This window comes from Emys orbicularis, chromosome 1, assembly GCF_028017835.1.
Source record: "Emys orbicularis isolate rEmyOrb1 chromosome 1, rEmyOrb1.hap1, whole genome shotgun sequence".
NCBI classification, from domain to species: domain Eukaryota; kingdom Metazoa; phylum Chordata; order Testudines; family Emydidae; genus Emys; species Emys orbicularis.
In genome coordinates this window covers 94,472,746-94,496,576 of record NC_088683.1, presented here as the reverse complement: position 1 = coordinate 94,496,576, position 23,831 = coordinate 94,472,746, and the positions used below count along the sequence as shown (strand labels likewise).

Sequence of the window (23,831 nt, the reverse complement as noted above, 5' to 3'; positions counted from 1 at the left end):
ATTCCTCAGTGAAAGAGAGGAACTGTTAGAGGGGCTGGACAATTTATACCTTTTGTTTCTGGAAAACAGACCTGAGAGTCAAGTGCTTAAGGAGCTACTGATTTAAAATAGTTCCATGGCCACAGGGCTAGGCGTACTACTTCTGCAGTGGCGCTCTGCCAGGCAGAGGAACAATTGTTTTAATTTGAACTTAAAAGGAAAACAGTAGAAACTATTCTAATGATCTGAGGCTTTAGATGCATTTGATTTTACAAAATCCAACCTCTTTGTAAAAAGTGGCAAAGGGCACAGAGGGGCATAGAGCTTTACAGGGATCCTATGGGTCAATATATGCACAATAGTTCAAAGGGTGGAATGTAAGATCTCTACCGAGTGCCAACAACCCACTGGTCATCCTAATCATTATGAAATGGGTGTAGATAATACTTAAGTTATGTATCTATACTGGAAATTATGTTCTTAAAGTCTTGAAGTTAAATGCAGTCACCACAAGGTGACATGCCTCGAAAAGATTCTGTTCAGGCAGGGGTTGGAGATGCTTACCTACAGGGATCCTAGTTTTCCATGATAAAAAACAGAATACTCCAATAAACTCCCCCCCCCCCCCTAAAAATCCACATTTTTCCACAATTAAAACTAAACACTGAACTTTAGTTTCCCTAGCCACAATATATACAGGTATCAGTTGAACACAATGTTTTATGGATAAACTTACATTTGTAAAATGCTGGAATGATCCAGTCACGATGCATTGTTTCTTTACTGTTGCAGAGGGCCCTGCTGTTTCAGCCTCTTGTTTTCATTTCCTTTCATTCAGTTTATGTTTAACACTTTCCATGTGTTCTACAATTGTCTGCCTCCAAATGTAATCTACAGCCTTGCTGCATATAGTAGAGCACAGGGATCGGCAAACCTTTGGCGTGGGCTGGGCCAGTTTGTTTACCTGCCATGTCCGCAGGTTCGGCCGATCGCGGCTCCCACTGGCCGTGGTTCACCACTCCAGGCCAATGGGGGCGGTGGGAAGCGGCAGCCAGCACATCCCTCGGCCCGCGCCGCTTCCCACAGCCCCTACTGGCCTGGAGCGAACCGTGGCCAGTGGGAGCCGCGAGCGGCTGAACCTGCGGACGCGGCAGGTAAGCAAACTGGCCCGGCCCGCCAGGGTGCTTACCTTGGCGAGCCGTGTGCCAAAGGTTGCCGATTCCCTGGAACAGCACATTACCATCAATGTGAAATTTGTCCTTGCCAAACTCAACGACATGGTTTTTAGGTGTGCTTTTTAGTTTTCAGCATCTTTTCATAGCTTTAATTATTCATGTGTGGAGGCTGAAGTGAAATTTGAGATGCATTAAAACACAAACCCCTATATGCCATTGAGTAACCTTTATCACCAGAAGCAGTTTATTGGAGTATGTTTAGCTATGTAAATTTAAAGCGCAATCAAAAATCAACCACACGAGGGGGAAGCTGTGCATATTGAATAAGTGACAGAGGTACTTTCAGTAAAATTTATTTTGCATTTCTCTGAGCCAAACAGATTTCTAGCATTCCTGCTTATCTGACTGGTCACTGTGTATCTCATAATATAAGTTTATTTGCACAGGGAGCCACCAACTAATCAAGAGTGAAATCGACAAGAGATGTGATCAGCGTTATATTCCTACTGCCATACTCTTATTATTCAAGCATGGAATTTCTAACCATAGAGATTCCATAGTACTGTTTGTTCACTTAAGATTTTTACTATGACTCTATGGTTTCTTTCACATATAGTGCCACTTCCCGACCCCGCATGACCTATGTTGTCACTCCTGTATATTTTGTACCCTGATATTACTGGGTCCCATTGATTATCATCATTGCACCAAGTTTTTGTGATGCCAATTATATCACTGTCCTTTTTTAATACCAGACACTCAAGTTCACCCATCTTCATGTTTAGAGTTCTTTCATTTGTATAAAAGCACCTATTAAAATTTGTCAATACTTAGTTATCTGCCTTCATTGTGATGTAATTGAATGGGACTCATTTGACTATTTTTCTTCAGTTCCTATGTGTACTTTGCTAACTTCTCTCCTTTCCTCTTTAGTAGGATATATAGTATCCCCTTTTAATAAAACCTCCCCTAAAGGCGGTGTCTGTCCAAACCGTGCACTCCTCTGCACCTGTTGGCTTTCCTGCAGCCCTTAGCTTAAGAACTCCTCTATGACCTTTTTAATTTTACATGCCAGCAATCTGGTTCTTCTGTTTTGGTTAGGTGGAGCCCATCCTTCCTGTATAGGCTCCTCATTTCCCAAAAGGTTCCCCAGTTCCTAATAAATCTGAATCCCTCCTCCAAACACCATCTCACCTACACATTGAGACCCTGCAATTCTGCCTGTCTAACCGGCCCTGCATGTGGAAAGGGAAGCATTTCAGAGAATAGTACCATGGAGGTCCTGGACTTTAAGCTCTTACCTAGCAGCCTAAATTTGGCCTCCAAGACCTCTCTCCTACCTTTCCCTATGTCACCTACACGTACCACTACCACTGGCTATTCTGCAGCACTGCACATAAGTCTGTCTAGATGTCTCGAGAGGTCTGCAACCTTCCAACCCAGCAGGCAATTCACCATGAGGTTCTCCCAGTCATCGCAAACCCAACTATCTATATTTCTAATCAAATCCCCCATTACTATTACCTGTCTCTTCTCTTCTTTGATACTATAAGAATAATGAACTGCATGTCAGAGGTGAGAAAGAAAACGCACTAGCAGAATAGGGAAGAGTGAAAGAATATACACACCAGGCATAGGAAGATAGATAAGGGTTGTTTGAGCCAGGAGGCTGTCCTCAGGCAGCAAGATAACATACAGCCTAGTTCAACTGAGCCTTTCCAATGCCTGAGGATGCCCTGTGGCTCCTACACTTCTCAATCCTCTCCTTCCAATCTTCATATTGAGTGTAACCCTCTCCATACTGAATGGGAGACGATGTACTGCTTCCTTGAAAGAGTTTGGCATTACAATTTTACTGCAATAGGACAACAGGTTAAAAAAACTGCTAAGGAAAAGTAACTGTCCTAGTAGTTGCAATGGTGCTGAAGGGGAAAGGGCAGTTGATATCATCTGTACTACCTAGAACATCTAAGAGTGCTAGTCACAGACCAGGACCCCCGTTGTACTAGATGCCATACAAAACACACAACAAAATGACTGCCTCTGCCCCCGAGAGCTTACAATTTGAACATAAGACGAGAGACAACAGATGGATATAGACAGACAGAGAAGGGTTAAGAGCTATTTAAGCTAAAGGACAATGTTGACACAATGAATATAAACTGGACATGAACAAACTCAAGCTGGAAATTAAAAGATTCCTAACCATCAGAGGGATGCGGTGATGGCACCACCTCCTAATAGGAGTTGTGGGGCGAACAACTTAATTAGTTTTAAGAGAGAGATGGACAAATTTATGAGTGCAATTGTATGACTACGTTGCTTGGGATTGTAGGAGCAGGCTCAATTGCCCCAGGCTCAATGCCGGTTGATGTTTTATGTTTCTAGAAGCTTATACATAAGGGTTTCAGCCGGTCACCAGCAGGGGTCAGTTTTTTGTTTTTGTTTTTTTAAACTCCTTCCTCTGATGCATCAGGTATAGTCACAGCTGGAGACAGGACATTGGACAGAGAGGGCCAGGGCTCTCAGGTGGCACTAAACATTTTCTCTATCAGGTGCTTGGCTGGCTGCTTTTGCTCATATGTGGGGTCAGGAAGGAATTTTCTCCCAGGTCAGACTGGCATTGACCTCGGGTGAGTTTAGCCTTCCCCTGCAGCATGAATGCAGGTCATTTGTGAGAATTATCTGGGTCTCTCTCACTTAATGATATCTCTACCAGTGCAGGGACCCTCAGGCACTGGCACACCCTCCTATTCTCTGTGTGGCATGAAATCTAGTCTCCCGTGGGATGCAATACTTTGGTCTAATTTTGGCTGTGCAGGTGCTGCTGGTGGTGGTGTTGATAGCCTGTGACATACAGGAGGTCAGACTAGATGAGTGACAGACTGAGGCTCCAGAGCTGCAAGTGGCTTTTTAATGCGTCTCCTGCAGCTCTTTGCAGCACATGATATTAAAACACTGTGTGATTTAATTATTAACCAATCAGGATGCTTTTACTATGTTAGAGAGAGAGAATGAATGAAACAATGAATTCATACTACTATGGTTCTTTTGGGTAATGCGAAACGCAAATTTGGCTCCTGAACCACTGAGGCCTGAGTATCACTTGACTAGATGATCTAGTGGCACCTTCTGCCCTTAAACTCTGACTCTACATGGAAACAATGAGACAATTTGGTCAGCATGATAGGCAGCAGTTTTAGCACACCAGCAGCCCAACCATTGTCATGTTTTCTGTAGGCATCACAGCGAAAGAGTTTAGAGGAGAGTTTTGAGGAGGATAATGAGGTAACTTTGCAGATGTTTACAGGGAGCAACTCCCAACCATGAGGGGGAGGGAACTTAAGTGGAAACTGGAGACTTGAATCTTAGGCCAATCTGATGTAGGAGTAGACATTTTTATTGTGAAGGAGGGATGATCAGTAGCACGGGAATACGTTGTGAAGAGGAGGCCTTGAAAGTGAGCAGTTTATTGTTTGATGTGAAAGAGAAGAGGGAACCAGTGAAGGGATGCAAAGTGATGGGCTAGAAAAAGAACCTTTGCAGCAGCATTCTGAATGCCTATGGGGCAATAATGCATTTGTCAAGGCCAGAGAAAATTGTGTTGCAGTAGTCAAGATGCGAGATAAGGAGAGCCTAGATGAGAGATTTAGCTGTGAATAGGAAAGGTCATATGTTCAAGATGTTATGCAGAAGAAATCAGCAAGTTTTAGACATAGCCTGAATGTGAGGACCTACTGAGAGGTCTGAGTTGAAGATCACATTCCAGCTACAGAACTGAGGGCCAGGTGGACAGTAACAGAGAAAGGAGGTAGCAGGGAATTAGGAGCTCTGTTTTAGCCACATTGAGCTTGAACTGATGGCTAGACATCCATGAGAAGAGGCCAGACAGAACAAGATTTTATCTGGATACGAGACTGATGTAGTTCTAAGTCATCAGCATAGTGATGGTAGTAGTTGTGTTTGTGGATTACATTACCCAGAGATAACATGGAGAGAGAGAGAGAGAGACAGAGAAAAGAGAAGAGAAGAGATGGGGACTGTGATGCTACACTCCATATTTTTCATAGAAATATTGTTATATGAAATGAATATGGCATAACTAAGGTATGTTTTATGCAAGATGGGTCATGTGAGACATCATTGGAAAGGTTACAACCTACTGAATGTATTTATCCAATTTGTATGCCTGTAACATTTCTGTATCTGAAGTTAGGAATATTGACTATATAACAATTGCAACTGGGTGTGTATTTGGGGGAATGCCCACCAGACAGTCGGCAATCAGCCTGGAGTGGGCCATTAAGAAGGACAATAGAACTTTGAAGACACTAATCTCCCACCTTCTTGAGAAGCTTCCTGGGATGTTGCTTTGACACTGTAGGGTCATCTGATGTCACCTGGTACGGAGTACCACTTTGGACACTGCTGGTATTTTTCCACTGGAAACCAAGGGTTCCTGCCTTATGTAAATCCTACTTAAGTCTGGGAAGGAAGGCAATCAGGACTCTCCTCCATTGCCTGCCCAGGAAGGAAGACTGCTAAAAGCACCTGAAGGGAAAGGCAGGGTTGAGTCCACGCTGAGACAGGGGTCCAGTCTATAAAGAGAAATAACTGGAACTCTAAGCTACAGAAACTCTGCAACTTGCCTAAAACAACATTTAGGATGAGAAATTACATTTTGTAACCTGTTTCTTGAGTGTATTAAGCTTAGTTTGCATGTTTTGTTTTATTTGCTCAGTAATCTGCTTTGTTCTGTTTGCTATCCCTTACAATCACCTAAAATTTACCTTCTGTAGTTAATCAACTTATTTCTTGCTCATTTCAAAACCCTGTTTGTGCAATTCATATCTGGGGGGGCAAAAAGCTGTGGATATCCCTCTCCACCCGTGGGAGAGTGCGAATTTTTATGAGCTTGCACTGTGCAGATCTTTCTATACAGCGCAAGACAATATTATTTTGGGTTTACTCCCCAAAGAAGGTGGGCACATGAATGTTGGGTGAATCCCTGAGCTGATTCCTCCCACGCAGAACTGATAGTGTCTCTGTGTCCAGCTGGGGGTATGGGTGTGGGTGTGTGCGCGCGCGCTGAAGAAGGCTTGAGGGACTGGCACCACTAGGACAGGGTGAGGAAACCCAGGCTGGTGGAACCCCAGTTCATCAAGTGACATCTCAGACCAGGGGGGTTCCAACCCATCACAGGGACCAAAGTCAGGTCCTGTGGAGCCTCCACAAAGTTGGAAGGGGGATGAAAAGGATCCACTGAAGGTCACACTGAAGGAGCAATGAGAGAGGTAGGAGGAGAGCCAGGAGAGGACAATCACAGAAGCCAAGGGAGGACAAGATTTCAAGAAAAAGAGCATGGTAGAGGATATCAAAGTCATCTGAGAGGTCAAGGAGACTGATAGTAGAGTACTAGTTCTGAGCTTTGGCTAAAAAGGGATTATAAACTTTCGCAAGAGCAGTTTCAGTGGGGTGCAAGGAGCAGACCAGTTGGAGGGGTTTAGAAAATAACTGGAGGAGAGGAACTCCAGATAGCAACTGTAGGACAGCACGTTCAGTGGGCTTAGAAATGATGGGGAGGTAGTTGGAGATGCAAGTGAGATCAAGAGTGTTTTTTTTAAGATGGAAGAGACTAAAGCATGCTTGTATTGTGAAGGAGAAGAACCAGAGATCAGATGTTAAAAGGGAAGAGTAAGGGAGAGGGATGAAAGTCAGTGAGTGGAAGATCAGGAGATGGGATGGGAAAGGATCACTGGAGCAAGTGGAGGGGTTAAAGGAGAAGAACAGATGAGAAACTTCTGGGTCTGTGACAAAGGAGAAAGGAGAGAGAGTTGTAGGCAGGGAAGGCAGCACAGCTGAGAGGAGGGGGAAAATCACAATGTATTTTGTCAAATATATATACAGAAGAAATCAGCGAAATCCTATGCAGAGAGATAAGGGAAGGCGGGAGATGGGAAACTTGAAGAGCAAGACAAAGGTGGCTGGGACTGCAGGTGTGGGATTCAATTAAGGTGAAGAAGTAGAGTTGTTTAGCTAAGATGATGGCAGAACAGAAGCAGAAAAGGAACCTGTAGTGGAGGAAGACAGCCTAGTCATGGGATTTCTCAGACATCCATCGCAGTGTGATGCTGGGAGTCAGACAGGACTGGAAGATGGCAGGGTGGACCTTACAATGGAGAGAGAGCAAAAGAGTAAAGAACAGAGGAGAATGAAGCATAGAGAATCAGCCACCGTATCAGTAGAAGAAAGGGAAGAGAGGGTAGGTAGAAGATGGCTCAAAGCAGATGAGAAGTCACCAATGCTCATGAACTAGAAGTCACAGAAAAGCCAAGTGACATGGGTGGGGCACTTGGGCGATACTGAAAGGGATCAGAGAGGGGGAATTCAGCAATAAAGAGAGGGAGTGTGCATGCACACGAGCATGCAGTGCTTAGTGAAGACCAAGTCCAGTGAACAGCCCTTTTGATGAGCGGGAGAGTTGAACCAGGGCTGCAGGTTGAATGAAAAGGAGGTGAGGGCAAGGAAAAGGGTTGAGTTGTTATCAACATGGAAGTAGGAGTCAGTCACCCAGGACAAGAGTGGGAGATTGTAAAGAGCAGATGAGAGACAGCCAAGAGTCAAAATCAGAGAGGAAGTCTGACTAGGAAGGAGTTGGGTGGACAGTAGATGATAGCAACAAGGAGGGAAGTGGAAATGAAAGTCAGAGGTAGTATTATTCAAAAGAATAAAAAGAATGGGAAGGAGCAGGGTGGAGTTGGACACAGCAGGAATGAGAAAGAAGCCCAACATCCACACCTCCTCTGCAATGGTCTGATTCAGGGTCAAAGGAATAAGGCCTGGTCTCAACTTAAAATTTAGGTCAGCATAGCTATGGTACTCAGAGGTATGGAAAATCCTCACCCTACAGCAACATAGCTTTGCCAACCAAACCTCCAGCATAGATGCTTCCATCGACCTAGCTACCATCACTCAAGGAGACGGTGTTCCTACACTGATGGAAAAACCCCTTCCATCGGTGTGGGCTGTGTTTAGAATACAGGGTTATACCAGCATATGTACAGAGCCACAGTTATTCTGGTATAATCCCCATAGCATTAGACATGGCCTGAGGAAAGGAGAGACCTCCATAACAGAAGGTAGCTGCAGAGGCAGTGTCAGCCAAAAGGACCCAGGTCTCTGCAAGAGCCAGGACCTGGATGGAGGGAGATATGAAAAAGTTTTGAGAATCGTGACGGGTATGAAAGAGGAGGGAAGCCTGCCCCGTACTACTGCAATTCCAGTTGTTTCAAGTGTCAACCTCCCACTCCTAGCAATACACATCATTATCTACAACCAGGGGATCCTGTAACTTGTTTTTCCTAGAACTGGCATGCTACACCCTACCCAGAGCCAAGACATAAGACACCACTTTAAGATTGGACAGGTTTCTGAAGTCAACAGGCAAAAATCCATTTGCGATGGTTCATATCTGCACTAATGGCATAGCATCGCAGGATATCCAACAGATAAAAGATTACTTCAGGGAACTTGGAAGCATGCTGAAGAATGTCCAAGCAATTTTCTCTGTGATCCTTCGTGTCCCACGAGTGAAGAAAGGCAGAAGATTCTGGAAGTTAACTAGTGGTTAGCTAATAGGGTTACCATATTTAAAAAATAAAAAAAGACGACACTCCACGGGCCCTGGCCCCACCCCTTTCCCAACCCCGGCCCCGCCCCAACTCCGCCCATTCCCCAGCCCCTTCCCCAAAGTCCCCGCCCTAACTCCCTCTCCTCCCTCCCAGTCATGCGAAAAGGGCTGCCCGAGTGCTACCGGCTTCACGGTTTGCCAGGCAGTCTCCAGACCCTGCGCCCCCAGCCGGCGCTTCCCCAGCGCAGCTGGAGCCCGGGAGGGGAAGCGCCCAGCCGGGGGCGCAGGGTCTGGAGGCTGCCTGGCAAACCGTGAAGCCGGTAGCGCTCGGGCTTCGGGCAGCCCCCATGCCTCCGGACCCTGCACCCCCGGCCGGGCACTTCCCCTCCCGGGCTCCGGCTGCTGTGCTCCTCCCCTGACTCTTCGGCTCTGCTTAAGAGCCGAGCTGCCCGAGCACTCCGGCTTCGGGCAGCCCCCATGCCTCTGGACCCTGCGCCCCCGGAGCCCGGGAGGGGAAGTGCCCGGCCGGCGGCTCAGGGTCTGGAGGCATGGGGGCTGCCCGAAGCCGGTAGCGCTCGGGCAGCTCGTCTCTTAAACAGAGCCGAAGAGTCAGGGGAGGAGCAGAGCAGCCGGAGCCCGGGAGGGGAAGTGCCCCACCGGCGGTATTTTTCCCGGACATGTTCGGCTTTTTGGCAATTCCCCCCAGACGGGGGTTTGATTACCAAAAAGCCGGACATGTCTGGGAAAAAACGGACGTATGGTAACCCTATTAGCTAAATGAAGTAGGTTGGAGGGCTTTTGTTTTGTGGAACATTGGTCCACCTTTTGTGATCAGAGGAGACTGCATAGTTTGAATGGTCTCCACCTCAGTATAAGGGAAACCAATCTCCTTGGGGCAGACTCGCTGGAAGAGTCAGGCAGGCGTCAAACTAATAAAAGGGGAGGGTAAAAATTAGGAAAGATTTGAGCACTCATTTAGCAAAGAATACAGATACTGAGAACCAAATTAATTAAGGATCCAAAGGACATGAAGATAAATTCTTTAATTGCCTATACACCAATACTAGGAGCCTGGGTAACAAACAAGAAGAATTAGAATTGCTCATTTATGAGCATAAATTCAATATAGCTGGTATTACTGAAAGCTGGTGGGATGAGTCACACAATTGGAATGTTGATAATCTATTGTTATAACCTATTTAGGAATGATTGAGTGGGCAAAAGGGGAGGGGAAGTGGCACTTTATATTAAAATGGACATTACCTGTTTCCGAGTCACTGATAACTCGGAAGAAAATGACCTTGAATGCCTATGGTTCAGCACCCTAACAGATAAAACACAAACTGGGGGTTTAATGTTGGTGTCTGCTACATACCACCAAATCATGCTAGGGAACAGAATGACCAGCACTTTACACACCTACCTATAAATACATAGGAAAAAAAGCTGCATGATCATGAGGGACTTCAATTTGAATGACATGCTGGAGGTCTCATGCTGTCACTACTAAGACATCCTTGGAACACTAAATATTCTAGATGACAATTTCCTAACTTTAAAAAAGTGTTGCAACCAACATAGGAGAATTCTATATTAGACCTCCTGAAGAGGAACTGATCGCAAAACTAAAAATAAATGACAGTTTAGGTATCTGACATTTATATTGTGCAAGCAGAATAAAAGTCCAAACCAGTAATATATATACACACACGTGTGTGCACATATACACACGCACACTCTTGGGTGTTTTAAAAGGGCCAATTTCACAAAGCTGAAAACAATTATGAGCCAAAGCAGCTGGGAGGAAGAACCAACTCAGAAAAAAAGTGAATAACTGAGAATTTACTAGATGTCCAACGAGCCACAATGGAGGAAGCCCATGCTGATTAAAAATCTGACCTGATTTAGAGGGGAAGGGAAGGCAGCTATTAAAAAAAACAAAAAAACATGACATATGGAAGAAAGGGAAGTTGAGAGTAATAAATATAAACAACAAATTAGGAATTGAAGACAATTGCTAAGGGAAGCAAAGGAACACAGAGAAATCTATAGTCAGCAGAGTTAAGGACAATAAGAAGGAGTTTTTAAGTATATTAGGAACAAAAAGAATCCTGACATTGACACTGGTCCATTGCTATATGGAAACGGTAGAATCATTAATAATAATGCAGAAAAGGCAGAAGTGTTCAATAAGTATTTCTGTTTTATATTTGGAAAAAAAACAGATGATATAGTCTCATAATTAGATGAGAACACTTTCAGTTCTACCAGTATCTCAGATGGATGTGAAATAGCAGCTACTAAAGTTAGACATTTTTGAAGTCAGCAGGTCCAGATAACTTGTATCTGAGAGTTTTAAAAGAGCGGGCTGAGGAGCTCCTGGACAGTTAACATTGATTTTCAATAAATCTTAGAGCACCAGGAAAGTTCAGAAGAATGGAAGAAAGCTAATGTTGTGCCAATATTATAAAGGGTAAATGGGATGACCCAGGTAATTATAGGACTATCAGTCTAACATCTATTCCAGGCAAAATAATGGAGTGGATAATATGGGACTCCATTAATAAAGAATTAAAGGAGAGTAATATAATTAAATGTCACTCAACAAGGGTTTATGGAAAATAGATCCTGCCAAACTAACTTGGTCCTCTTTTTAGATGAGATTACAAGTTTGGTTGATAAAGGTAATAGTACTGATGTAATATACTTAGACTTCTGTCAGGCATTTAACTTGGTACCACATAATATTTTGATTAAAAATTAGAATGATATACAATTAACATGACACGCACTAAATGGATTAAAAACTGGCTGATACGTCTCTAAATGTAATTGAGGAATCATCATCAAGCAGATATGTTTCTAATGGAGTCCTGCAGGGATTGGTTCTTGGCCCTACGCTATTTAACATTTGTATCAATGACTTGGAAAAAAACAAAATAATCAATGATAGTTTGCAGACAATGCAAAATTGGGGGAGTGATAAATAATGAAGAGGACAGGTCACTGATTCAGAGTGATCTTGTTTGCTTGGTAAACTGGGTGCAAGCAAACAATGCATGTTTTAATATAACTAAATGTAAATGTATACATCTAGGAGCAAAAAATGCAGGTCATACTTACAGGATGGGGGAATACTGAGGGAAGCAGTGACTCTGAAAAAGAACTGGGGGTCGGGGTGGATAATCAGCTGAACATGAGCTCCCAGTGCGACGCTGTGGCTAAAAGGGCTACTGTAATCCTTGGATGCATAAACAGACGAATCTTGAGTAGGAGTAGAAAGGTTATTTTGCCTCTGTATTTGGCGCTGGTACGACCACTTCTGGAATAGTGTGTCCAGTTCTGGTGTTCATAATTCAAGAAGGATGTTGATAAATTGAAGAGGGTTCAGAGAAGAACCACAAGAATGATTAAAGGATTAGAAAACATGCCCTGTAAAGACAGACATAAGGAGCTGAATCTGTTTAGATTAAGAAAGAAAAGGTTATGGGGGGACTTGATTATAGTCCTTAAGTACCTACCTGGGGAACAGTTATTTAATAACATGCTCTTCGATTTAGCAGAGAAAGCTATAACACAATCCAGTGGCTGGAAGTTGAAGACAGACAAATTCAGACTGGCAATAAGGCATAAGTTTTAACAGTGAGAGTAATTAACCACTGGAACAGTTTATCCAAGTTCTTGGTGGATTCTCCATCACTGGCAGATTTTAAATCAAGATTGGATGTTTTTCTAAAAAGATATACTTTCGGAATTATTTCAAGGAAGATCTATGGCCTGTGTTACACAGGAGGTCAAGCAAGATGATCACAATGGCTCTTTCTGGCCTGGGAATCTATATAGACATCCCCAAGACCTCACATCCTGGCAACTATCTCTCTGGCCAATAAGGACTAGACAGTACTCTTTTCGAAGCTCATCAATACACACAATACACCTTGATCCAGGCTTGCAGCACCACTAGCTAGTCTAAATGGCCTCCCTACTACAAAGGCCACACCTACACTTTTGTGGTTGTAGGATATGAATCAGTATTTAATAGAAACTGGATAAAGAACAAGGCTGAGATCTTCATGGATATACAAATCCCTTAGACAACTAATTCTCATTAAAATTAATAGGTACTAGAGCATCCAAATCCTTGAGGTGGCTTTAAAAATCTCAGCCCAAACTAAATTTCACTAGGTGACCTAAAGTAGGATTTTTACCCTTCATCAAAAGGGAACTACTGAAGATTTATATAGAGAGGAAACATGGATGCTTGAGGTATAGCAGAAAGAAAAAAAGGATATTACAGGGAGGGAAAAATTCTATGGTTGCAAAAGGAAAAACCTTTCATCCATCAATACATAGTAAATTCTGGTACTCACCATCTCTCTTGCTATTTCCACAGCTTCCTGCAGCCCATAGAGCCTGCCACACACCAGGTAGATTCCATTGGCCCAGAGAATACAACCCTCGTGGACCCAAAATTCATTGCTGTCAAGAGGTAGTTCAGGAATTTGTAACTCCAGCTCAGGGCCACCTTCTGAAGTGGGCATGGGGGCTTTTAAGTCCAAGGGAGTCTTTTCACTGCCACTGCCACCCTCAGTGGTTGCTTTCTTACAAGCAGCTCCCCTTGAAAGTGACCGAGGGGCCCCACCACAATCCTCAGAGCGATGCCGCCTCTTAAAGCGGGGGTGGGCAGCCAGGCTTCTCTGTTCTTTCTGTTGTTGCTGTTCTTCTTCCTCTTCTGTATCGGTCTTGGAGCCATTAGAAGCACTTTTGTGTCGTACCTTGACCTTGCTTTGCATTTCTGAGGCCCTCTTGGGAGGCGGGTTTTTGGGCAGCGTAGCTGCATAATCCTGGGGATAGAAAGGCCCAAAGAGGTCTCCCATATTGCGGTAACTGGCCCACTTTCCACACAGGCAGCAAACCAGATGCCCCAAGACAGAAGACTCAGTTATCACGGGGCCCTGCAGCATGAAAGTTGAGGTGGGCAGAACTTTGCTCTCAGTGTTGCTAGGAGGGGGTGTCAGTGACCTTTGTCCCTTTCGGCCCCTCACCAACTTGTTCTGCTCTTCTTCCTCTGCATTGATGATTGTGCACACAGCGCCTATCTCACACTTGTTTACCACATGAATGTACGGGAAAAAGGACTTGTTCTTGGTGTCAGTTTTATCCAGCGACTGGGTGGCATACTTCAGCTTGATCTCTGGTTCTTGAGGTTCCACAATTGGAGTGGCCCGTCTAGTTTTCCGCTTTCGTGGTTGTGCTGCAGGTTTCCTCCTCTCCCTCCTTTGTCTCTTAGGTTTTGGTTCTCCACCTCTTGTCCCTTCTGATGGCTGTGGTGGTAGCGGCACTGGTGGAGGAGGAGGTGGTGGTGGCTGCTGCTGCTGCTTCTTCTGCTTGTTTACGCTACCAATAGGCCTCCCCTTTTTCTTTCCCGAGGGGAAGTATCCCTTTGGAGGGAAGCCATCTGGCTTAGGTGAAATATTTGTCATATCTCCATCTTTTTCTTCAGACTTTGGGTTTGGTTCAGAAATCAACATACTGGAAGGAGAAACTGTTTTTGAGTCAGGAAACATCAGAGTTCCAGCTCCACTTAAGGATCCATCTAATCGTCCTTGACTACCAGACTTCTGTGAAGGTGGTGTGGCAACATTGGCCCCAGATACCTCTTTACTGACACTAGCAACTTCAGGTGTCTCCTTCTTGACTTTGTCATCCCCACTGCTGTGCCACTCTTCTGAAGATCTTGGCAGAGATCTTTCACTAGTCAATTCCTGGCTCACTTGCCCCACTGGATCTGACACAGTCTCCCCTTTTCTCTTTTCTGTCTCTGGTCCATGACTTACCAAACTCCCACCTTCAGGTGGTCCACATTTGAGGGACAGGATGTCGTCAAGGGTGACTGCATCTGCACCAGTTTCAGCACTGTTGGAGGAAACACTTCTCCTGATGTTGGGGGATGTAATCTTTTGAACAATAGCTTCCAGTTTCAATCCCCGCCCCTTCCGTGGGGGCAATATTTTGGTCTTAGCTGGGCTTGTGAGGGAAACAGCAGGGCAATTCCTGTTGTCAGGACTTTGGAGATCCTTGGAGGAGTCTCCCTTTGGGAGTGGCTTGCCAGCATCTTGGCTTAGAGATGAATGTGCATAGGAGTTGAATGCTTTGTCAGCTCCTTCCTTTGAGGGGAGAAGCAGTCGCCCTTTATCTTCTGTGCCACTGTTCTTCATATCCTGCGACTGTCTTTTGCTGGGAATAGGAGAAATGAAAGAACGGACCCTCCTCCTCATAATTAAGGGGTTTTGAGGAGACTGGTCTTCTTGGCTAGGGAGCCTCAGCATCGCATTACTAGGTTTGGGCAAATCCGCAGATTCCTCCCGCCTATGCCCATCACTATCTTGAGAGCAAAACCTTTTCTGATTGGTTGCTCCTAGAGGCCCACTGTTCTTGGCAGGAGAGATCTGCCGGGAGAGATCCCAACCAGATTCCTGTTGCTGCATCTTCTGGACACCATGTTTTAATTCGGTGCATTTGTTTTGTGTACCATCACTCCCTATGAGACAGCGCCCAGCTTCTTGGCTTCCAGTATCATGGTAAGAGCTAGCCTGGATGTACATCATTGCTTCCTTGTCATTTTTCAAGGGACTCCTTACTCTCTCAAGGAACTGCTGTTGTCTTGGACTCTTCCTTGCCCCTTCCTGCCTGTGCTGAGCTGCAGCAATCACACCCTGTGCAGAACTGCTGCTCCAATCTTTGTATTCTTCTTGCTGCTGGTGGTATATCTGCCTTTTGTAATGATACTGGGAATTCAAACTTTGGTTAGGGTCACCAAAAGCATGAGACCTAGTGTTTGTGTGATATGCCGAAGCCAAAGATGAGCCTTCAGAGTTCTGAGGGAAGGGAGAATGCAAAGAACCCCTGCTGACCCTCTCAGACAGTGTCATGTGTGGATTCATGTGGTGGAAGTCCGTTCCTGGGCCTCTGCTCCTGCCTGGTGACATCTTCAGTTTGTCAGCCAGATCCTGATATTGAGAAGGTGATTTACCTCTCATGCCCTCTCTGCTGCTTCCCATTCTTCCAGGTGCTCGTCTTAGCTGTGTTGATCTGCTGTCCTGCTGGGAGACGTAGTCTGGAGTAGAATCAGGGGCTGCAGCTCCAGGGTTGGCATTGCCTCGGAAAGACTCATGCTTAACATTGGCAGGATGACAATGGTCTCCTGATTTTTTACTGTTGAGATTGACTGAGGTCTTGGCCTGTTCAAAATCTTCCTCTTTTATTTGCCCACTATGAGACTTCAACTTTGTTTCCATGGACACCAGGCCACCAGGGAGGATGACTGACTGGCCTAAACCAGGAGTGAGACGTTCACTCCTCCCACTTCTGGCCTCAGCACCTATGTGACCCATTGGGTGAGGCCCAGGATCTCTGACAAGCTGCCTTAATGGAGATATGTCACAGATCACTGATCTTCTCTCTGAGAGTGTTCCCCCTTCATGGGCTGAAGACTGTGACTCTATCTCAAACTTTCTAGGGATAGGATAGTCAGCCAGATTGATCTGTTTTATCTCAGGAGCTGTGCCACTTGATTTCCTATCCCAGGGGCCCCAGTGAGGACTTTCCAGGAGAGACCCTATGCTTTTATTTAGGAGACTCCTATTGGTTAATTCATTGGTTTGACTAATTAGAATGTTGGGCCTCATGGCTCCTTCCAGGCTTCCAGCCATGCCTGGATGTTCTTGTGCATTCCTAGCATATCTTCTGTCTGGGTGGTGGTGATAACCCTGCAAGACCTCCTGCAGAAGACTAGGAAACTTCTCATTCCTGCCCTTTCGCTCACTATGCCCTGGAAAATCCCCTTTTTCTTGACCTGAAGGATACTGAGGAAAGCCACCAATATTTCTCTGCATGCCAGCCCCAAGGTTGTCCTTATAGCTGTACCTCAAACTGCCAGGCGATTTGGAAGGTTCTGTTCTGCCAGGAAAACTTGAGCCAATGATTGCATGGCCAGGCTGGCTGTTTCCCTCTCCATTGTGGTTAGTATTGTTATCCCCACTCTTACTCCCTTTGCTCCCTCCTTGAGGCTCTGACTGTGGTAACACCTGCCCAGTTTCTTTTAATCCACTGGTACCAGGAGGCGCTTGGGTAGCTGGAGGAGCATCGTCTTGTGAGGATTTATCCTGCCTGCCTGATTTTTCTACTCGGCCTGTCATGGCCTCCCGAGAGACTATCACCCCAACTGTCTTTTCGTTCACTTTTGGGGTGGAATCCACTGCTATCAGGACTTCCTTTTCACCCGGGGAACCCACATCTTCCCTAACTGTAGGGCTGGTACTGAGTTTGGCTGGCTCATTCTGAGAGCCTTGTGCTGGTGACAAGTTGGATCGCTCTAAGTTACCCCGATTGTAGGTAGTGTCAGAACTAGTGCTCTGGCCACTCAGTTGTCTGACCCTCTCTCCATGGTCCTCTGAACTGCTAGAGCAGCCGCCATCGAGGGACTCTGCCAGGGGAGACTTAAGCTGCTCCTCTGCCTGGGAGGAGCCTTCTGAGTTGGTGCAACTGTCAGCTTTTTTAGACGACGATGACCTTTTGGAACTTTTTTTCTGAGGTGCCAAGGCATCTGAAAGTAACATGTGCTGGACTGTGTTAGGAAGGTTGGCCACTTGAGAGCTTAAAGCACTTAGGCTGCTCAGCCCTGGATCTGTAAGTCTCTTCTCCTGAAGTCCTTCCAGCCCAAATCCCTTGAATCCTCCACCATGAGCATTGGGGCTCGGCATCATGGATGGTGTTGGGCTAAGCTGAGGCATCATCTGTAAAATTCGATTTCTAGAGCCTATCGACATATTGCCTTGCCCACACTGGAGGTTTTCCCCACTTGGCATGAGGGGTGATGGGGTAGAGCTGCAGCTTGGAGACTGGACCACCGAGGCAGCTGGAGATGGGTTGGATATAGGACTGAAGTTCTGATGGAACTGCATGGGTGATCTCACAGGGACTTCAGCTTGGCTGTACTGTCCCACTTGACTTTGAAGAGATAGCTTGGTGGCAGCATTTGAGTACTGCATTACATGCTGTGAGGGGTGCTGTTGCTGCTGCCCCTGCTGCCCACCCTGGGGCATCTTAGACTGGTCAAAACTTTTTATTGGCTGAGTCTGAAAGCTATAATTAGATTGAGTCCCATATCCCTGTGAATTAGAACCTACAGCATGGCTTTCATACTGTGAACCAGAATTCACACTGTAACTGCCATCATAGTTCTGCCCAGACTGCCCAAAACGCTGTGGGGAGGGGAAAGAGGAAGAGGAAGAAGCAGGGGGTTGATAGTGTTGGCTGAATTGACCCACTCGTAACTGGTACCCAGAAGCAGAGGAAGGCAGGGCAGATGGACGCTGCATTGGCTGCAAGTGGGAGGTGCTAGACGCAGGCTGGCTGGATGCCTGTGGTAAAGGCTGATGGGATTGATAGAGCTGCTGTCTCAGCTGTTGCACCTGCTGCTGCTGGCTGGAAGCCTGCTGCTGATACTGGGCACTCCCTGGAGAGAAAGGACCAGTATAATCCTGCTGATAGTGAGATACACCCCCAAGGGCTGAATGCTGTGTTTGGAACTGGCCCACATGTCCCTCGCTCCCGTACTGGCTCCCAAAGTTGCTTCCTTGGGGTGGCCCGTAGCTCTGCACTGGTCCAGACGGCCTGCGCTGAGGTGGCTGCTGCCCACCTGCTGCCACTGTATCCTTGTTGGAGGCCATGTAGTAAAACTCTCCTGCTTCTTTTCTAAAACCTTGGTAGCTCTGGTGCCCAGAGCTCTCACCAGCCATTGCTGCAGATGCTCCTGTTGCTCCCCGGCGCCCACTGCCAGCACCTCCTCCAAAGCTCTGGAACATCTGGGCCTGCTGGCGGGGGCTAAATTCTTCTAGCCGGGATGCCCCGTGCACTTCCTGTGGGTAGCTCTGCTGGTTTCCGTGGTAACTGCTTTGCTCCCGAAAGGACTGCATGCTGTTCAGCACCAGAGTGACCCCTCGATAGCCCTCCTGGAAAAAAAAGGGGGAAAAGTTAGCAAATTCACGTCTCCCAGTCATATCATCAGTAAAATTAAACTATAGTATTTAGCAGTAATTCAAATTTAACACCTCTCCTACCATCCAGCTCTATCAATGCTTAACACCTTAGCCACCCCTGGTAACTGAGGAAAACAGGATTCCCATTTGTGATGAGAAGTCAAAAAAGTGTTCATCACTCCCTACCCAGTTACAGCAGCATTCCAACATTAATGCATTTTATAAAGGCTCCTCCCAACTGTCAGCAATTGGGTTGTGTCCCCCAGAAGGACTAAACATTTCGCTAAACCAATTCAAGTGGGAGAACGACTCCTATTTCAGTAACACTGACTCCCACCCCTAAATTATCCCCTACAGGCCAGGAGACGCTCAGAGTGGAGTAACTGTATTTTGTTACTACTGTGGAAGTCTGAACTAATAGCAAAAATTATATAAATTATCTTAAATTATTGAGACCTATAGTAAGAAAAAATATCCAGAGACCCAGAAGCCTCTCTCTAAACATCCTCCGTTAGAAGTCAGTCCAGATGTAAATGAGACAAGATCGAAGAGGGCCCTAAAATCAAAATTATCTGGGAAACTGCAGAGGGACAGTCAACAACTCACCCAAATACATCTCTGTTCACTATACCCAAGCATCCCTACAACGACGCATGAATGAGAAGCAGCACTCCAAGAAAGTAACTGTATTCCCCGACCTAGACTCCCAGCCAAAGCTTGCTTGGGTCTAATAGATGGAAAGTCACGTCCAGGTAGACTGCAGCTATCCACCTCTACTTGAGCAGCAGCCTACAGCTTCACCCCATACCAAGAAAAAGATGGTTTATATTGGCTTGGATAAAGTTAACTGAGACCATTTTTTTAAAAAGCCAAAAATATACTTCTTAAATACCTGGTATACACCACCTATATTCACATCACCATCCCATGAAGTTACATTTCAAGGAAGTTTCCCTATATATCTCAATATTCATGTCTCAGTCCTTGAGGAGTCATGAGATCTAACTGCAGAACTGGTATGGAATTCAGCCTTATATTTCAGCAGAAGCCTGACATTTGTTGCTAGCTGAACAAGTTTGTGTGTATTGTCCTTTTCAGAATTAAAAATGAACGTGCAATCTACATAAGGGCCTATTGCTTCTGACATCCCAGCTACCCTCCACCAGTGCACAAATGGGGGAGGCAACATGGAGACAAACTTATCCAACCCATCCTCAGGCTTTAGAGTAAGGCACACAGACACAAAGGAAATGAAGGGCATGTCTACACTACAACATTTAAATGATTTAAGTTGGGTCAACCTACAGGCACTGCAGTAATTAAATCAGCTGTTTGTGTTCACATTATGCTCCTTCTGTCGGTGGTGCACATCCTCCCCATGAGCACTTGCACTGAGTTGAGTGAGGCATTGTGGGGCTCTGTCCATCAGCCTGGGTCTCCGGCCATCAAAGGCAGCAACAGGCAATGTAAGCAATGCAGTGTCTATACTAACACTACGTCAACTAACTACACCTCTACCCCAATATAACGCGACCCGATATAACACGAATTCGGATATAACGCGGTAAAGTGGTGCTCCGGAGGGGCAGGGCTGCGCACTCCAGCGATCAAAGCAAGTTCAATATAATGCGGTTTCACCTATAACGCGATAAGACAGCGTTATATCAGGGTAGAGGTGTACATCAACCTAAGTGCTATGCCTCTCGCAAAGGTGAAACTTGGCGTAGCTGGCAAGTTAAATCAGCGGGAGGAACTTTGTAGTGTAGACGCTTACACAAATTAGGTTGACTACCTTACATCAACCTAACTCTTTAGTGTAGATCAGGCCTGAGAAACAGGACAAGAAAAACACAAGTATAAAGTGGTGTCTCCAGGCTATGGATGGAGAAATTAGAGACGCACCTATTGTAACAGATAGCTGTTATGCAGCTACCCTCTGGGCTCCACAATCAGAAATACTCCCACACTTCAGTTTTTGAGTCTACCCCAAGTCTTTCCTTTTGTATCCACTTTTCAAAAGCTGACCTCCTTCCCACTCCTCACAAGATCAGGCTTTTCCATAGGACTCCAGACTCATTCTAACACATCATTTAAAACAGGTTTACCCCATACACATTAAAAAAAAAAAAGTCTCAGAAGCTTTTTCTACACTAAAGAAGTTTTGCAAAACTTTTCCACCATTGCTAACACCTGTTCAACTCCAACAGTATCAGTAGCATTAGGAGCTCTAGTGTAGTCAGGACATTTTAAGCCTTATTTCATCTATTGCTTCTTTTAAAGGTTGACTCTTCTAAATTTTAGGTGTAAACCAGCTTTAGATCGACCTAGCCATGTCGCTCAGGGCTATGAAAAATTTTGCACGTAGTTAGGTCGACCTAACCTCCACTTGTGGATGCAACTAGGTCAATGGAAGAATTTTGCCGTCAACCTAGCTACTGCCTCTTAAGGGGGTAGATCTACTACAGCAATGGAAAAATCCCTTCCATCGCTGTAGCATGTGTCTACATTATAGCACTACAGAGGCCTAGCTGCAGTGCTGTAGCTGTGCCACTGCAGTATCTGTAGCGTAGACATACCCTTAGCGTTCCAAAAATCCAGTACTTACTCAGATTGCTCTGAAAATCGGTGCACCTCTCAGGAGTGTCGGGTAGGGTTAGTGATCCAACTTTGGGGCATTTAAGCAAGGGGTTCCTGAGATACAGGTTCCCCATCCCCAAGAAAAACCCCAGCATCTCTTGAGATTGACAGATTCTACCAATGGTTTTTGCACAGACCCAAGGACAAAAACATAGCTCTAATAATGACCAAAATGGTCTCAATTGCTCACACTTACCCCAATTTGTGCATGATACCCACTAACACTTTGAGGGACCAAAATTGAAAACGGTATTCGAAAAATAGTTTTGCTCTCTAGACATGCCCATGCCTAATGCTCATGGGCCAAACAAAATACACTGCACATATGCAGACATACAGAGTGCCCAAGAAGGTTACTACCCAGCTACAACTCATAGAGCTTGTGTGGCTCAAGGGCCATTGAACCGAGCAACAAGCAGGCATGTAGGCTGGAACCCAAGCCTTGGCAGAAAGCTGAAAATGAAACAAGTACATTGCTACAATCTGCCTCTGTCAAAGGGGTTCTTGTCTTGGGGAAATGTAAAAGACAGTTACCTTTTCCGTAACTGGTGTTCTTTGAGATGTGTTGCTCATGTCCATTCCATATTATGTGCGTGTGTGCGCCACATGTACCAGTGCCGGAAGTTTTTCCCTCAGCAGTATCCGTAGGGAACCAGCTCTGGCACCCCTAGGGTCGTGCCTGCATGGCGCGCTATAAGGAGCGCCACTGGCCCCCCGCCCATCCTCAGTTCCTTCTTGCCGGAAATTCCAACAGTGGGTAAGGAGGGCAGGTCATGGAATGGGTATAAGCAACACATCTAGAAGAACACCAGTTACGGAAAAGGTAGCTGTCTTTTTTTCTTCGAGTGCTTGCTCATGTCCATTTCATATTAGGGGACTCCAAAGCAGTACCCCTGGAGGTGGGTAGGAGTTCACAGATGTGTAGACTGCAACACAGCTGTGCCAAACCCAGCATTGTCCCTGGCCTGCTAAGTGATGACATAATGAGCGGTAAATGTGTGCAGAGGCCCACATTATGGCTCTACAGATGTCCTGGATAGGGATGTGCGCCAGGAAGGCCGCCAAAGAAGCCCACTCAAAGAGAGCACAGGCGCTGACAATCGGCAGCGGTGGAACGCCCGCCAGGTCCTAACAGGTCCTTATGCACGAGGTGATCCAATTGGAAATCTTCTGCGAGGACACCAGGTGACCCTTCATCCTATCCGCTGTAGCGATGAAAAGTTGAGATGATTTTCGGAAAGGCTTGGTACGTTCTAAGTAAAAAGCCAAGGCCCTACAGACATCCAGGGCGTGAAGATGCCTCTCTTCACTGGTCTTGTGCGGTTTGGGACAGAACACCGGGAGGAAGATGTCCTGGTTCACATGGAAGATGGAGACCACCTTTGGCAGGAAGGCTGGGTGGGGCCGCAACTGAACCTTATCTTTGTAGATGACCGTGTACGGTGGTTCTGAGGTCAAGGCTTTACATTTCCAAGACCCTTCTTGCTGACATCACCGCCACCAAGAACGCGACCTTCCATGACAGATGGGAAAGGGAGCAGGACCCCAGCGGTTCAAAGGGCGGGCCCGTGAGCCTACAGAAGACCAAGTTAAGATCCCACTGCGGGACGAAAGCCTGCACCTGCGGGAAGAGTCTCTCCAGCCCTCTCAAGAATCTGATCATCATGTCACGGGAGAACACCGTCTGTCCTTGGATTGGCAGATGAAAAGCAGAGATGGGCGCAAGATGCACTCTAATGGAAGAGTGTGCCAGGCCCTGGTTCCTCAAATGGAGCAGGTAGTCCAGGACAGCCTGTATGTAGGAAGGTGAGGGAGAGATGCCCCGTTCGGATGCCCAGCAGGAAAACCTCATCCACTTGGCCAGGTAAGTCAGTCTAGTTGAGGGCTTCCTACTTTCCAGGAGGACCTGTTGGACTCCTTCCGAACAGGTCCACTCCGCTGGGTTCAGCCACACAGCATCCATGCTGAGAGGTAGAGGGACCTGAGATTGGGGTGTAAGAGCTAACCGTGGCCCTGCAACAGCAGGTCCGGTCAATTGGGCAGGGGCCAGGGAGGGGCCATTGACAGGCTCATGAGTGCGCCAAACCAATGCTGGCGAGGCTACGCCAGGGTGATCATAATAACCTGCACCTGGTCTCTCTTGATCTTTGCCCGGGCCCTGCTGATGACTGGAATCTTAGGGAAGGCGTACATCAGGCTCCCTGACCACGGTAGGAGGAAGGCATCGAGAGGGAGTCCTTGCTCAGACCCTGTCAAGAACAAAACTGGTGGCATTTCCTGTTCTGTCTGGTAGCAAACAGGTCCATTTGGGGAGCTCCCCACCTTTGGAAGATCATGCAGGCTACCTCTTTATGGAGCGACCACTCATAG

General features: G+C 46.2%; 1 protein-coding gene across 1 annotated transcript in view; it reads right to left on the bottom strand.

Moving 5' to 3' along the window:
- TCF20 (transcription factor 20) overlaps positions 1-18,761 on the bottom strand; it is a 63,393-nt gene extending 44,632 nt beyond the window's left edge. The window contains exon 1 of the mRNA XM_065413163.1: positions 13,155-18,761. Within this exon, the coding sequence (XP_065269235.1) occupies positions 13,155-18,761 (5,607 nt within the window). The remainder of the gene's footprint in view (positions 1-13,154) is intronic.
- Positions 18,762-23,831: the final 5,070 nt, after the last annotated feature.